This window comes from Fringilla coelebs (genome assembly GCF_963513975.1).
Source record: "Fringilla coelebs genome assembly, chromosome: 4".
NCBI lineage: Eukaryota > Metazoa > Chordata > Aves > Passeriformes > Fringillidae > Fringilla > Fringilla coelebs.
In genome coordinates, this window is record NC_140032.1 from 12,338,724 (window position 1) to 12,356,022 (window position 17,299).

The 17,299-nt window shown below is 38.6% G+C and overlaps 1 protein-coding gene across 4 annotated transcripts in view; it reads right to left on the reverse strand.

Annotated features, from left to right (window-relative positions):
• WFS1 (wolframin ER transmembrane glycoprotein) overlaps positions 1-16,905 on the reverse strand; it is a 32,637-nt gene extending 15,732 nt beyond the window's left edge. Inside the window, exons 1-2 of one of the 4 annotated variants that reach the window (XM_084204507.1) lie at positions 16,775-16,905; positions 14,781-14,972 (exon numbers count right to left, since the gene is read on the reverse strand). In XM_084204507.1, the coding sequence (XP_084060633.1) occupies positions 14,781-14,967 (187 nt within the window). In that variant the 5' untranslated portion in view covers positions 14,968-14,972; positions 16,775-16,905. The other 3 variants (XM_084204509.1, XM_084204508.1, XM_084204510.1) reach the window with 3 other exon arrangements.
• Between the last annotated feature and the right edge of the window lie 394 nt (positions 16,906-17,299).

Genomic DNA, 17,299 nt, shown 5'->3' on the forward strand with positions numbered 1-17,299 from the left:
TGCCTTTTGTTTTTTCTGTTCAGGGTTTTCTACATGTTGAGAACACCACAGATATTTCAGTGGTATACTCTGGATAATATGGGAGGCACCATTCATAAGACAGTGTTAAATGATAAAGTGGAATTTACACACATAAGAAAAACAACTACAGAAAGCAGTTTGCTAAACTGATAAAGCTCTAATAAGAAAGGCAGTTCTCTAACAGCTTATATGGCAAACTCTCCTCCTTTCTGTCCTGTTCCACTTGGCACACACAAGAGCATGGCACAGCTCTGACCCCTTTTAGCTCTTTTTTGCCCAGTAGAATGTGTTAGATAAGAAAACGTACTTCAAAGGAAAGCTAAAGAAACAAAAGGAGAATGTTTTACAACACCAGGCTATAGTTACTTTATTACAATTACATTGCAGATTAACACGTACATAATGGTATTTGCAAAGATGGGGGAAAAAAGAGAAAAATTAAAAATGTACAGCCTTATGGTGAGCTACTTCCTTCAATGGGAAAAAAAAATGGTGTTATTGCAGTAAACTTGTTGAAATGTTTGTTCTAACAGAGCTGACTGCCAGTGGAAAGAAACACTTTCTGTGGTTATTTTCAATCTACTGCCCAATCTCTCCCACCCAGTTATCAATTCTATGTACTTGCACATGTGACCTATGAATATAAATAACAGATAGTTAATTAAAAATATGCCTGTGGGTTGATTCTGTAGTTGTAGGGTAAAGGTGGAGGAACACATTGTGGAGATCAAATTTAGAATATCTTAGTATATACAGTTCTTGTAACCAGCAATATTTTTCCTCTGCTTAGAAGATAACCAAGAGGATAATTAAACAAGCCAAGCCTGAATGACACTAGTTTCATGGCTGCCATTATCAACCTACTTTTTCATAAGGTATATAGGTCAGTCTCTGAAGGTAAAAGGTCCAAAGCACAGTCAAGGTGTGTTAGAACAAGGATGGCCAATACATTCTTTCAATTCAGCTCCACACTGAACAAACAACTACACAGGAGTATATGCACCCCCCAAAACAATACCATAAAAAGTGATGACTGTAACTTATCGCCCTTGTTCTTAAGCATGTTTTTAGTCAGAAAATGTCTTGTGTATTCCTCCCACATAAGACTATTGCAATGGAAATGCTGTCAGTGGAAGCTTTTATTTTCCAGCTTTGCTAAGAACTCATGCCTTTTTAATGTCAAACTTTACTCTGTCTTGAATATAAAAATTTCCACAAGACATGAATATTCAACTTGCAATACTTCATATATCTTTTATGACACTTAAAATTGACTTCAGTAGCTGTTTTGTGTCAAGTGTGTTAATGCAAGCCAATGAAGTCTATCAGTCATTCAAGGCTCACAAGCATTGCAGTCATTCAAATGAAAGCAGGCAAGAGAAAACAGAAAAGTTTAAGACAGCACATAATTCATAAAAGAAATTAAGACCAGGGGGTAGAAGGGTGGTTAGTACTTAATATTTTCTGTAGTTCCAATACTGCCACCCAGAACTCAAAACTGTGTAAAGCTTAGCTCATCATCAGGCTGCTCTATAAATCAGTTCCCAATATAGTTAATTCTTCTTTCCCAGAGACAGATCATTCAACACAAACTAGTTAATGAATATTGTAACAATAACATTATTAATAAAATTTTAGTTGTTTTGGATTTTTAATTCTGTGTGATAAAATCTTAGGTTTAAAATATAAAATGACATCACATACTTTAATTTTTGTTTCATTTTAAATGGAAAAAAATATTTGTGATCTGCAAAGTACAATGCAGATGCATTCCTGACTTTGCTTCATCTATGTCATCATACTATAGAAAGATAGCTACTTACTTTTTGAAGCTTTGAAGCTTACTTGGCACACTGGCCACATAAAGTAAGATTCCAGCTTTGTTTCTGTAAGCTCAAATGGGAATTTAGCATTCATTCTGTCATAGGCAGGCATTTTTACTGTTTCTACTAGGTTTTGATCAGAAATAGGAAATGTTTGAAAGGAAACATTTCCGTTTCTTAAGTACTTTACTGGGATGCAATTACTGTCCCTTACCTCTGAAATTTGGCTATTAAATTGACAAAAGGGCAGTCAATACACAGTAGGGGATTAGTCCAAGTGAGATTGTAAGATACCAATGCTTAAAATTTTAAATCACAAAAGGAAGATGCCATTACACGTTAAAGACTAAAAAGCATATCTAAACCTCATCTTTGGACTATATTGAAGACTAAAACCCAACAAACTCTTCAACATTCATACAAAGTTTTGAAGAATGGACCTACACAATCTACATAAGAAATATGTTCAATGCAAAAGACTTTAAAGACAAATAAAGTAAACAGGCTGTCACAAGATTTCCTTGCCAGTATCCTGATACAAATCAGTAACAGATGCAAGAGATTCCCAACCCTTTTAATACCCTTAGCATACACAACTGAATCACATCACGTGAGCATCACTGTAGTTGGCTGGCTTGCCACAAAGTGTCTGATCACATATTTAGCAAAAACGTTTTACAGACATTTTAGACAAACACTGCTTCCAAAACCTCAGCATTTTAAGTGACATTGCGTATGACACTTCCATTTTTGAATTCTGAAATGTTTAAGGCACATAATAATCATTTCACATAAAGGAAAAATTTTAGTTGTATATACAGGCACACAAAGTAGATCATACACACACACCCATCAGACAGAACACCCTCAATTTTCTCAGTGCTCTTCTAACAACAAAGAATCACTGCCTTCCTTCAAAATAATTTACTAAAGTTATTTCAGGCAGAAAGAATCAATAGAGTGCATGCTGAATAATAAAAGTGTTTGTTGATTTACTTTCCTACCAACACAAACACATTAAAGCTCTCAGCAGTGGATTTACTCAGCTCAAGGGAGTTTTAGCCCCTTGCCTTCTAATATCTCCCCTGGCCAGGTGCACACAGCTTTCTTCTTAGGTCACAGCTACAGCACCTGAATTCCAGATTAAGCAAGAGGTCAAAGACCAGGAACAGGGAAAAACAAAGAAAAAAATAGTATTTTAAAGGATCACAATTTCTTACTCCTTTTGAGCTTGAGATTTTATTTGTTCACACAGTTATTAGAGGCCAGCCCTATGACAGTCATGCTATCATGCACAACAGATAATTCTTTTAAAAAAACACAAACTGGGGACTTTTAAGTGCTTTGAATGAAAAGGTGAAAACCTAGTGAGAACAAGATAAAAGGAAAACTGAAAGCACCTTCTCAGACAGGAAGAAACAATGAAGCATTCATACAAAATATGTAAGTTAAAAAGAAATTACAGGTTTCACAAGTGAATATTAAAGCTCATGGAAACTCTACTGAACAAAAGATTAATGCATTAAGTAACACCCACACAAAGAGTATGAAGGAAACCTGTATGGCATACACACTTTATATGATCATGACTTCATGCATTCATTTGGGCTCAGAAAAAGAACTGACAGGAATGTGCAGTAGGAGGAGGATAAAACCCATGTGCTGGAAAGAATAAAGGATCCGAGATGACAAGATACAAAACAGGATTTCTGGATCAGCCCTCCCATTTTATAGTACAGGAAGTATTCCTGAAGTGACTGAAAACAGTCAGGAACAGCTAAGCATATGCACAAAAAAATAATATATTCAGTCCTACCCAGTGGGAACACTCCTCCAAGCTCACTGAGCACACACCTAGGAAAACACATAACCATTTTCACTATACCATGAGAAGATCTGACAGTTGACCAAGGTGAAAACAGTTATCAAGGTGGCCCAGCAAAGTGAGCCAAGCAGTCTTACAAATGATCTTGCAAATTTTAGGTTAAGGTATAGAATTTTAAATGCAGTTTCCTTAACCTTTTGTTTGAATAAATGTGACTAAGACAAAACCCGAGCAGCAAAAAGGCCAGAAAGCAACAACAACCACCTCAACTACATCCCAGAAAATTATGCATTCAAAAACAGGGTATACTTTTAAATACATTTAATAAACAACTTTATATGTTAAGCAGCTCCTCCAACTAAGGAGGATACAAAAAAAATTTATAAACCTATTTTTTCTCTAACTAAGAAAAATAGATATACTGGGTTGGACAGGCAGATCCAGCACATATTTACATCTCTAAAGGCAGGGAGCAAGATTTCTCACATAAGTCCTCTAAACAAATTAGAATGCAGGTTACATGGAAAAGTGAGAGATTAAGAAACAGAATATGAAGATTAGAAAAATACAGCTTTCATTCTCCCAGGGGAAAGATTATCAGTTTAGACACACAGGGATATAAAATAAAGCCTAAATCACTCAATACATTTATATGATTGAAAAAAAAAGGGCCAATACCAAGATGCCAAAATCTGCTGATGATTCTGAGTTATTCAGGAAAAAAACCAACAAAAAACTCAAGCAAAACCAGCAGAAGGATTTAATGACTAATTAAGTGATAAAAGGCTAGATGAAATGCAGCAAACCAGGAAGGCACTTTATCATTGAACACACAGTGATAAGCTCTGAACTATTATCACTCAGCACAACACCTTAGAGTTGTAACAGTGTTTTATGAAAAATTCAGTTCAGGGCTAATAAAAGCTTTATAACTTGGGGAAGAAAGTGAGGAGAATGAAATGGAGAACATAAATAGAGAGTCTATTCAGTGTCTTTCCAAACACAAGAACTCGAGGGCATGAACAGATTAGAATATTTGGTCAATGCCAAATATTTCTGTGAGTTTAAAAAGGCTTTTAAAAAATGTTTAGGCTGCAAGTAGCTAAAGAACATTCTGAATAAAATAAAGGCCTCATTTAGAAAGAGCGCCTTGACTCTAACAGGCATGCTGGAAATAACAGTGTAAATGATTCTCAGGAGAAAGGTAACAAGAATCTTGAACCTGACAAAGCCTGTTACCAATCTCCAGTATTAGCACTGAGTACTGACAGCAACCTCTGTGAGCCTTCCTAAACTGGAACACACCCATGCTAGTTGAGGTGTAAGAAAAAGCTGGATGGCATCCAGAGCAAGAAAAACTGCACTTCTTGTTTTCATTAGCTTTATTCCAAAAGCTCACTAGAGTCACAGGATGTCAGGCATCTCCCTCAGTGTCATGTTATTAACTGACAGAGTAATTGAGATGTTTGATGGAGTAGTATGGAAGAAGATTTCATCCCCAGGCATTTCTACCAGCTAAATTACTGGGGTGGGAGCAGGGAGTGAAGAATGTCTTCTTTGACATTAGATCTCCCACATATGAACAAATTCTCTATATACCATGAAGAGCACTGATGTCTGAACTGAACTTTGTCACATTGCACAGCACTGTACACACTTGGAGCTTCAGGCATACAGCACTTTACTGCTTTAGCAGGAACGCTTTACTGTAATTGACTCTGAAAGGGAGTACTGTCTCAATCACAAGGAAAATTACTTGCTTCTACTGTGAGTGGATACTACTATGAATAAACTATATTCACTGCTAAACTCCACTCCTCCCACCCTGCTCCACAAGGTAAGATGAACAAATGAATGTGTAGGTGGAGATTGATATGGCACAGAAAAGACAGATATAGAATTATTTGTATTTGAGAAAGCCTCTTCTATGACTTCCATTATCAAGACTTGAAGCTGGATTTTCACTTAACCTTTTTTATGTTTAGGAATTTCCATAAAAATATGCCTCTGAAGTGCAACATGCAACGCTTATCCCATTCTTAGCATTAATAAAAGTGCTTAAGTAGTACTTTCAGATAGGTTCTAACTGTTCTAAAATTAAGTTTAGAATCACAAAAGCAGTCTTTGCCACAAGTTTCATCAGAAAAAAAATTAAACTGCCGCTATACAACCCAGCATTGGATGAGGCTGAAAAAGAAATAGCCAGTAAAAGGTCAAAAACATGCTACGAATGCTGTGCCAAGAGAATTTAAGGTGGTGCACCAAAGGACCTACATCACCTCAACTATTACCATAAATATTTACTAAGACAATCAGCTTGCTGGAAGCCACTCAGTTTTTAATACTAATTTTTCATCCTCAGTTTGCATTTAACAGCACTGAAATGTGTTCTGTTCCCTAGATTTCAATGACTTTGGTAGAAAGAACCCAAAATGAACTACATGAAAAAGCATCATTTGGTTTTGTACAAACCAAGCATCCAGCTGCTGAAGACAACCCACCTGCAAAACCTCTGTATTTGCAAACTACTTTGAGGCACTGGCATCTATCAGCTCTGCATGATTGAATGGCATTCTCAGACAACTGTTGAAAGGGAATCCTCCTCCTATAGCTCAGTTTTCATCAGTCTTTTTCTCTATTCATCCAGTATTTACCTTTGCTATAGCACAGTCAAAAAATGTTACAGCTTCTCATGAAGTCAGTAGATGTCTTAGTGCACTGTTCAAAACTATGACAGATTGTATTGTAATCATCTGTTTTTACTGTGGTACTTAAAAAAACAGAAAGCAAAAAACAAAAACAAAACCCAAACTTGCCCCATGACTGAACCATCAGAAAAACACCATCGCAAACATGAAGCAGTTAATTCATGTTAGAAGAGTAAACAAACTTGCTTACACAATTTTCACCAACTAAATATACTAGCTATAGGAAATCCTTTTGTGGAGGATTCTCAGTAATAGCTCCTTTGCTAGTATGAAGGAAACTTCGTAACATGGGAGAGGGAGCAGGCAACAAGAATGCATGCACATAAAAAGTATATAATCAAAGCTTATTTGTCAAGCAATAAATAATCAAGAAAATGTAGGAAAATGAAAGCTTATGGGGGTGCCTGTCCATGGATATCAACCAAACAGGCAGAGCAACACATTTGGTGCACAATCTGCCTGCAAGATATTTCTTTTGGAGTCATGTCCTATATAATACATCCAGTTCCTTTTGGAAGTGCATGGTGGTAATTCTGGTGTTACACTGGATTTTATTTCTGTATTTATTTCTGTAAGCACAACTCTGGTAAGTTAATTAAAAAAAAATCAAACAAATTCAACAATTTCAAGGAACAGCACACAGCTTTTCATTGCAATTTTATTTTCAGCATGAAACAAGCTTTCTAGAATTTCAGACACTCTTAGGAGTAAAGTCCATAACACAATTAATGCAAAATAAAAATAATTTCTTTTGTTAGAAGATGCTGTGTAAGCTCATCACCTAAGTGAAAGATGTCAGATGCCGCCATTCATCCACAGGCAGAATACGTACTTTTAGAAAATGCGATCTGTACATTTTATAACAGTAAATGCTGGTTCTAACAGCTTTTTTGTGTCACTGGATTTTATTGTTCAGCTTTCAGTGCTCAGGAGAGCCAGCCTGAGTCTCTAGAGAAATCCTCCTACTCACTTTCCACGAGTTCCGAAAGCTCAGTGGTATTGTGCGCTGTGTAGGAGTAAAGTTTCTGGAAAGATTGACATTCCACTTAAAAGCTGGCACCAAGCATCATGTCATAAACATGATTTGCACACATCAAATATAATGACGGAGGAACTGACTGGAGAAGAAGAAGAAATACTTTGCTCAACAAACATCAATGATTTGAAAAAAGGTTTTATTAACTTTAGATGCTTAGCGGCTCCTCCATGAGTGCTGAATCCCTTCATCCATTCAGAAGCCTCCTGAATTCTTAACTGCATAGTAAGGGTTTGGTACAATTAAGAGTACATTGCATCTTTTTCTGTTATGCCTTTAACCTCCATGGTCAGATCCTAAGACAATTCTATTTGTCCCAAGAACAATTCCAAGTTCTTATACTACCATGCTTTGGCAGGAATTCGACTTTAAAAGGTGATAACAGCGATGGGAGAAAAGGGAATAACATTTGTTTACAGAGCTGTTCAAGTCTAGGACTCAACTCTACTTTCTCTGGGAGGAGCAATGCATTGTAGATATGGTAATAGTCTTAGTCACACCACAATTGCAAGTCATCAAATAGCATTAAATTGAACTGGGAACAACTTCTGCACCCCCACAAAATGAACGTAAATTGTCAGGAGAGTATTAAAAAAAAAAAGCATGTAGGTGGAAGACAAAGAGAGATATTATAGACTATAAATTTTAAAAGTGGAGGAAAAAATATTCTTCAAATCTGTATTTTTCTCGTGTAGCTATTACTGTACAATGATCTTTTAAAGTCATTAAAATAATTTTGTATTTAACTAATGAGCCAGTCCTGCTGATTTTTTCAATGCAGGCATCTCTGATTGAATCCTCTATGGATGGGATAAATTTAACAAAAATCTGCAGTTCCAAAACTGTAGAGTTAAAAATAAATTAGCATTTTGTAATTTCTTAGTTGATAATCACAATATTAACCATTTCCACCAAAAAATAGAAAGGAGAAAGCAATGAAAAGCAATGTGAGAAGATCAGAGCACAGAACTCACCAAACCCATATATTTTTGTAGGTACAGACAGAAAGTTATCATAACAACCTGCACAATGCACATGGAATTTCAGCAATTCTGCAGTTTGAGCACTTCACCACATTGACACTCCAGCACTTCATTTGCTGTGAAAACAGAGGGGCCCTCAAAAAAGGAACATTCCAACTTTTTAGCAAATCCACAAATCCAGTGACTTATGCATTTCTAATAAATAACTTTTCAAAGGATTAGCTTTACTTGCCATTTTACTGTTCCCAGTCTCACCTTCTAACTTTCACAATGAAGTGGGGCTGCTGCTGCTGTGAGGGGTCCTCCAGCAACACAACAGCTCCAAGTCTCTCCTTGATTACTGTCCTGGAACAGGGATTTGTCTGCACAGTGGAACACACATACTGGATCTCTTCTGAAGGAAATTGAATTGGAGGATTCCAACCACTAGATTAAATTCTTTAATTTGCACAAAAGGAATGTCAAGTCCTTCATACCAAAGAATTTATAGGGCCACTCCCATTTTATTACATAATTCACTAATATGAGTATAGCTCTTCCGTTTCTACCCTCCTTTCTTTCAGCACCCCAGGGCTATGCTAGAAATTTTGTTATCATAAACAGATTAGGAAATTGATCCACCTGGAAAATAATGGATGAAGATTAAGCTAGGGCACCTTCCATAATCTGGTTCATCATATGAATGTAAAAAAATTGACAGCAGTAAAAGTATTTTGTTATCAACCAAAAAACCCATTTATGTATTTCAAATGGTGGAAGAGGAAAGCTGGAGAATGTTTCCTCCAATAAATGGGTGTTCAATCTTCCTCCCATATAGGGTAAAAATACTAGCATGTTAGTGACAATAGCAGCAGACACAAAAAAGCCTTCCATTGTTCTGTACCAACATGATGATGTCCAAAAATTTTATCAAAAAATACAGTCATTAACTTTTGATTGGATAGAATCCTTTCTCTCCCACAGCAATGCCTGGCAAATGAGCTTTCTAGGAGCCTGAGTATTTAAAAGTAAACTTTGAAGGGACATTAATAAACTGACAGATAAATTGTTAAGTAATTAATACTTCAAGGCATAATCCTCCCCTTCAAATAATCAAAACTTTTATTGAGATTTCTTCAAGCTTTGCACAAACACTTCAGTTTGCCTCAAGAGTTAGTCTGTAATAGCTAACTGCCAAAAAGTAAAGACACAGAAGCGCTAAAATAGAGCTCTGAAGCAAAGGTTCTTTGTAACCTTAAGTGGAAGAAGGTAACACTTGGAAAATATTTGTAAATTAGAAAGGTTCCCTAACAAATAGTTAGCTAATAAATAGTTAGCTAACAATAGTTCCCTAACAAATAGTTAGCTATCATTTAGCAATGGAGACACACTGCTAAAAATTGTTGCAATGCATTGTAAGCTGTTTAAAATATTTTTTTACTATTTATAAATATGAAGTCAGTCAATTAATAAAATAATTCTCTTCCTAGAGGTACAAAAAACTTTCATAACCTAAGTACACACAGAACTCTGTATATCTACAAACAAAATATAATAAATTTATTTTTTGTCTGCAAAGCTCTCTGTACAAACACCTTCCCTTGTGTTCTCAATTCTAGAACAGGAGATAACAGCAAATCATGGACAAAAAACCCTAACTAGTTCCTTACCAAAGAGACCTTCCTTCAAGCACTACAACTTAGCTTTGCGATTTCTCCTTTCCAACCTTATTAGCGAGCAAATATGCATGAATGATGTAATAAACCAGTAATAATATTTTTCATGCCCATATGAAAAATTACCATCTTCTCCCCAGCTTCTCTAATATCCTAGCATGAGCTCTTTTACCTGCTGACTGGCAGACAGCCAATTTTTATGAAAGACACTTTACATGCTTGAATATGCTTAAGCATTACAATAAATGGTAACTCTTCCAGATAACCTCCAGCACAATAAATGTTCACCTGGGGTGAAAGTCATCCAGCTCAAGTTATCACTGTGGCTGAATTGAAGCAGTTATTTGAATCCAGACATGACAGCCAGGTATCCAATCACGACTGTATTGTGAAACATGTCTCTCAGTTCTGCTCTCCTTTCCTTTGAATCAAACCATCTCCTGGGACATACAGATCTACTTTCTAACTCAGCAAGACAGGGCACTTACCTCGACTGCAGACTCAGGCATCTCTTTTGAAAACCATTAACAGCAGCAGTACTAGAGATACTCACATGCTAACTAAGTCACCGCATTGAAAATGCTTTTTTCCAAGCTCTCTTCTGCGTGTAAAGAGAGGAAATGGCTTCTCTAGCAAGAATGATATTTTAAAGCCTACTTGGAGAATTTGGTGTTGGGAGTTCCAGAGCTCTTACCCAAGCTGTCTTTTCATGTTGCTCTGAGGCTGTATCTGAAGGAAGGAGATTCTACAGAGTGGATGAAACAGAGAAACCAGGAAGGGGTATGTAACACTTGGACGAGAAACTGAGGGGCTTGTGCACTTGAGAGGCATAAAAGTGTCTTATGAGATCAGTTTTAGTCTGTTTCAAAAGACTTCACTAGCAAGCAGACACTGGTGTTCCCTGCTATACACGAACTCTCCCATAATTTGCTCACATGAATACTGATGACTCCATGACTTTAAAATTTCAGGAGCCCTAATTAGTAGTGTATATGCTTTGCTCACTAATAAGCTTCCCTGTCCAAGAACATCCTGTAAGGAGTTTCTCATTTATTTTTAAACATGAAAGCTGACATATTGACATTCACTCTATTCCTACATATACAAGGAATGGAAAACCAAAAACCATACATAAGCAGAATGCAAGAGGTTTGAGTAGAAATAGGAAAGCCCTCCTTTTCTTTTTTAACACAACAAAACCTGTATCAATAAATTATCCCAATGATTGATATTTTCATTAAATCCAGATTCAATTTGCTCAATAAATTCTCAAAACACTGTTACCTCCCATTGTGAAAGAAATTATTCAAGGAATAACATAAACATTACCTAACGATACATCAGCAGAACAGAGACTGAAAAATTGCTAAGAAAAAAAATTGCAGTATAAAGTTTGATCTAAAGGAAGTACCTGTTCTGCTGAGGATATTGTGTGTGTTTAAGTGCTTTACTGAGTCAGAGCCAAGGCATTCATTAATTTGTTGGATTACACTACAAGATACGGATAATGCTGCAGGAATAGATGATGTGACGTGTGCTTCCAGGAAACAAATTACTTAACATTCACTTTGTTGTTATAACCTTAAATACAATGTATTTTAACAAAAACTGGAAGAAAAAGCAAAATCAGAAATACAGATATGGTGTCAAGAATATTACAAGAATTAGTAAAATGGTTGAGGTTAGAAAGGACTGCTGTAAGTTACCTCTTGCAACCCCTCTGCTCATGCAGGTCCACCTAAGTTGGCTGCCCAGGACAGTGTTCACATGGTTTTTAAGTATCTCAAAGTATGCAGACTCCATCACCTCTGGACAACCTCTGCCAGTGCTCAGTCACCCTCACAGGAAAAACAAAAGTGTTTACTGATGGCCAAAGGGAACCTCCTGTTTGTGCCAGCTGTCTCTAATCCTTGTGTTGGAGACTACTGGAAATATCATGGCTCCATCCTTTTTGCACCCTACCTTTGGCTATTTATGCACATTGATAGAACCCCTGAGACTTCTCTCCCCCAGGTTGAATAGCCCCAGCTCTCTCAGCTGTCTCCCACAGGAGAGATGCTGCAACTCATTCACCATCTCTGTGGCCCTTTGCTGAACTCTCTCTATGCTTCTCATGTACTGAGTAGTCCAGAACTGGATGAAGCACTCCAGTGCTAACTGGAGGGGAAGGATCTCCTTCCACCTGTTGGGCAATGTTTCAACTATTGCAGCCCAGTATACCAGTGACCTTCTGTGGGGGAAGGGCATATGGGCATGCAGTACATAGTCCTGAGCTGAAACTGCCTTTCCAAATAATTGAGATATACACAGTACATTTCCCCTTCTCAAACAGAAATTATAGCTGATTTATTAAAAATTAAACAAACTTAAATTTGTTTCAGTAATTTAAATTTGAGCAAGATATTTAAGTCATCATTAAAGAGGAGTGTTCTACGTATTTAGTAAGATTTGAGACAGCTTTCTGTATATTAGTGTGCTGGTTTTTTCTGTCCTCTCTCCATCACTCTGACTTAGTCACGGTCATAGAGAATATTGAAAATTACCCAACTTCTTAATCTTCTAAGTAAGAAGTCACAGCAGCCCTTCCCAGAACATCTGGTCTGGAGCATATTTCCTTTCATACAACCAAACCACAACATGCCCTGGCTGTGAGTCCAAATCCTTTACCTTTCCTAGACCTGTGAGAAACTCAAATGTTATTTATCGTAAGGGCTCTGGTGATTCCAAGGAACACCTTCATGTCAGTTCAAATATTTTGAGATTCTGAAGTGCCATATTAGTCTAACATATCATTTTTTTTTGTATTTATTTTCATATGTACATGTTTGAATTTGTATTTTTATTCGCTGTTCTTTCTAAAGTCCTACTAAAATGCCCATTTTTAAGTTCTGATGACCAGAACTTCCTTTCTTTTAAAAAAGTTTTCAGTTCTAGAAACCGTTAGCACTATCACAAATGGCATAACTCTAAAATCATAAGCCATATAAGAAAATACAGTATTATATATGATTGAAGACATTTTCTATCTAAATTCACTAAAATGTTGGTTGTTAGAGATTCCAGAAAAACACTATGGCAATGGTAGCTCATTCTGCTGCATTAAATACTTGAGTATATTAAGAAGGGCATGGGAAGGGCAACGACAGTGGCACCAGGCACCCACAATATTTTAACGGGAAGAGACTTAAAGCAATCAGGAATGAGTCACAACTGCAAAGGAGAAATACATCAATGCTCAAAAGCCCTCTTTAATAAACAACATCTCAATTACAGTGCTGCATAGGTAGGGCTCATTAGCAAATACACAGGACTGTAAAGAGAACCAAGATAAAAATCAGTGTGATTTTAGAAGTCCAACATTTGTCTAGAGTAAGAAAATCTCTAAATTAGCTAGAAAAGAATAGCTGACAGAACCTATGTGCAAAATCCCACTAGACAGATTATGCTGATTTCCAGAATCTCGCATCAATGTGGGCACCAACCACAGAAACTTACGTACTGCTTTTTCAAATCACAGTATAACTAAGGCCAAGATAACTTCATACCATATTCCTATTATGGTTCCTATTCTTTCCTTGTTGAAGCATACTAAGAAACTAGAAAATGAAGCAAGAAAACATATCTGTTAGCACTAACTGTAAATTAGCAACCATCTAGGTAATGTTAGAAGTGTCAAATCTCCATAATCTCTCAATTAATTTACAAGTGGGCTAGATGACAAAATTGGTACTGAATGCTGACACAGGATAGAAATTAGGATATCAAAAAAAAATTCTCCTTCATTGGGAACAGGGAAGGTTCCAACAGCCAATTATGAATTAGATGCAAACAACAGATTTGCTGACACAGTCATAACATTGGCCTGAACTACGAGCAGAGCTCAGTTGCATCTGGTACGTGCTACACAGACAGCCACACATCTAATCATTTTAAACTCTTGGATGCCTTACTATCTTCAATATCGAGACTCATATTTGTGAACAAAAGGGCACGTACATAAGCAGTTTCACAATCAAAAGTCCAATTTTAAAGAAAGTTAAAGAGCACGAGATGAGTTAGATCTGGAGCACAAGAGCATCTTGCACAAACGTTAGATTACAAACTGAATTAAAACTGGAACTCAGCAGGTGAATACAGGAGCCAGGTGATTTTTGTTCTACATTTTGCACAAGACCTTACTCTCATCCTATCGGTTTCCACAATCTTTGAAACTCAATAGTTTTACAGCAAGTGGGGGAAAAGAACCACATCCTTCTGCCTTTCACAGTGTATCATGACTGTAAATCCAAATTCTTATTTACTGCTAATATTAATGTCAATTTTGGCTTCATGTACCAGTTTATTATTCCATCAGTCTACATTACAGTAGTATCTTCTGCATCCATCATATTAAAGCTACAGTTATAACATGTGCTCTAGCCAAACAAAGAAATTAAATTGAAACATTATTACGCTAAATTTAATTAAATCTCCCTGCCAATTTTTCAAATAAAGTTCTTTCCTATTTCTTTGTACAAACCTGAAAAATTAGATAGGAAACCTCAAAAATATGTGCAAAGGAAGCTGAAGTAGAAAAGACTCTTTCACAACAACAGGTTAAAAGAAATTGGAGAAATTTATTTTCCTACTTTACAGTGTCTTTAAACAGAGTTTTGAATACATGCAGATGAAATATTGGGAGATTATTGTGTGTAAGCCCATTTTGCATAAGAATTGCTTTCATACTTACCCTTTTTTTCTGTTTTCTCCCTACCACGGGAGTAGCCAGGAACTGAAGAAGTTGCAGAATCTGCTGTAGAGGTTCCAGGTCTCTGACTGTTCTCACTAGGGGCTACAGGAGCAGCATTTAGCTGGGACCTTCCAAGATGCTGCTGGGGGTGAGAGGGACTTGAGGTGGGATCAGGAACTGAATTCATTTTAGCTGCCAAAGAAGAAAATAATAATAAATGTTAGATTATCAGAAAGCAGCTTTACAATGCAAAACTGAATGAATTTTTATTCATTTACAAGGAATAAAAACTTGAAATCTGAACGTATTTGTATAATTTAGGTAAACAAAAGGCCTAGAAAACGGCAAGAAGGCTGACAGGAACTTCAAGATTTATCTATACATTCTTCAGTAATTCCCAGCGTGAGCAGCTATAGCTAAGTCTAACCATATATACAACATTGTGCCAGAACAGTGACTGCTTTTTTTCCTGACTAATAATAACAGGTTACAAATATAAACAAATGCTAAAACTAATACTCAATCCTGTAAATGCTGCATATAAATTTCTTCTTTGAATTTAATGTTCTGCTTATACTAGAAATAAAGACTAGTCCCAAACTTTTTATGGACAAGTCTAAAATAATAAAAAAAATAGTATCAAAGGCCTGGTTTACTGTCATCACCTAATCAGGAGACAGAGAATAATGACAAGAAGGCAAAACAGGAGGAGATGTAGGACTCTGCATGGGAAATCAGAGGAGGAACACCACCAAGGATGCTGTTTTTAGACATTATCAACTTCAATGCCCATGATTCAAAATTAGCTTACTTAAATACCTTTATGTCCCACTTAAAAAAAAAAAAATTCATACATGGCAGGGAGGCAAAGGTGTTACACAAGAGGGCCTTTTAACTATAAGCCCGCTCAAAAATAAGAGGGGATCTCTGCTCTATAGTAAAATGTTCCCAAAATAAGTAAACTTGCATAAAAAGGCCTACTGAAAGTTTGGCTTTCACAAGACAAAAGTAGCAAGGTATGCATATACTACCACAGCATAACAGCAACTCTTGCTGCTTAAGAACAACTTTCCTGAAGTTAAGTAATTTGCAAGGAGCATTTTCGAATATTTCTGGCAATAAACAATATTTTTTAATTCTGTATAAGCACGGAGTTAATTCAGAATACCAACCTGAACATGACCTTGTAAAGATTAAAGTAGTTTAGCCAAAACCACAGACACCACTTAACCAACAACTTTTTCCACTCAAAGGACGCAAAAATCTCAACAGGGTGCTAAGAGTACTAGCAATGTCTCCACTGCTAAACATACCACTTGTAATTTGACAACTTGGCTGCAAAAATTAAGGTGCCCTAAACCAGAAAATATTTTAGTGATACAAGTAAATGCGTTTCTGTATTATGTTTCTACATCAAGTTATAAATAAACCAACATAGTTCAGTTCAACCTTCAAACAGTCCTCGGAAAACACAGAGATTAAAATACCTTCCCGGTAAACCAGCATGAGTATTTTTAACCATTATACAATCACAAAAGTTACTGTGCCTCCAGTTTTAACTTGACCTTAGTGCTTTGTAAGAGGGACGGCGAGCGCGGCCAGGCCGCGCCCGAGGCGCCCCGCGGGGGATGCGCGGCTCGGACGGGTCCGGCTCCTTCCAGAACGGGCAGCACCGGCACAGCCTCTCCAGCACAGCCGTGAGCAGAGCTCACCTCGCTATCAGCCACCTCGCAAAACCATTCCCGTCCCACAAATCACTCTGCGCTTGTCCTACAAAGGGCACCACCAACTTTTCCTCCGGGCTGTTCACAAACCAGCGGGCGCACCCACCGTCGCCAGGCGCTCCCAGGCGGGAGCACCGAAGCTCGCTCGGCCTCGTTCCCCGGAGGTCCGAGAGTGGCCGGGCGGCCCTGCCTCTCCGGAAGGCCAGAGAGCCCCAGCGGGGGGGCGGCAGCTCGGGCCGTCCTGCGCGGGGTCCCGCCCCAGACGCTCACCGAGCCCGGCCGGGCGAAGTCAGCACCGCACACCCCCGATGACGAACCTCCCCGCAGCTCCGGAGGCGGCCGGACGCCGACTGGGGCTCCGCCGGCAGCCCGCAGCCCTGCGGGGCGGCGCTGCCCCGCCCATCGGCCGCGGCCCCCTCCCCTCTCCGCTGCCACTCACCGCCCTCCGCTCGCAGGGAGGGCTCTGGTGAGGCCCCGCCGGGGCCGGGCGGGGCCGGCGGTAGGAGGCGGAGGAGCGGTCGCGCAGGGCCGGAGGGGCGAAGGAGCGGGCGGTGGCCGAGCAGCAGTCGAGCAGCAGTACCGGGGCTACTGTCGTGTGCGGCCGCGCTCCGCGCAGTGACAGCGGGCGGGGGCTGTCCGCCCACGCGTGGGGCCCAGGGGTGTGAGGCCGGGGGCGGGCTTGGGCCGCTGCAAAATGGCGGTGCCGGGTGAGGCGGGCGGAGGCCGGCGGGTCCGGGGTGCGGGTTCAGCTCCGCTCCAGCGGTGCAGCGGCGGCAGGGTCGGTGTGAGCCAGCC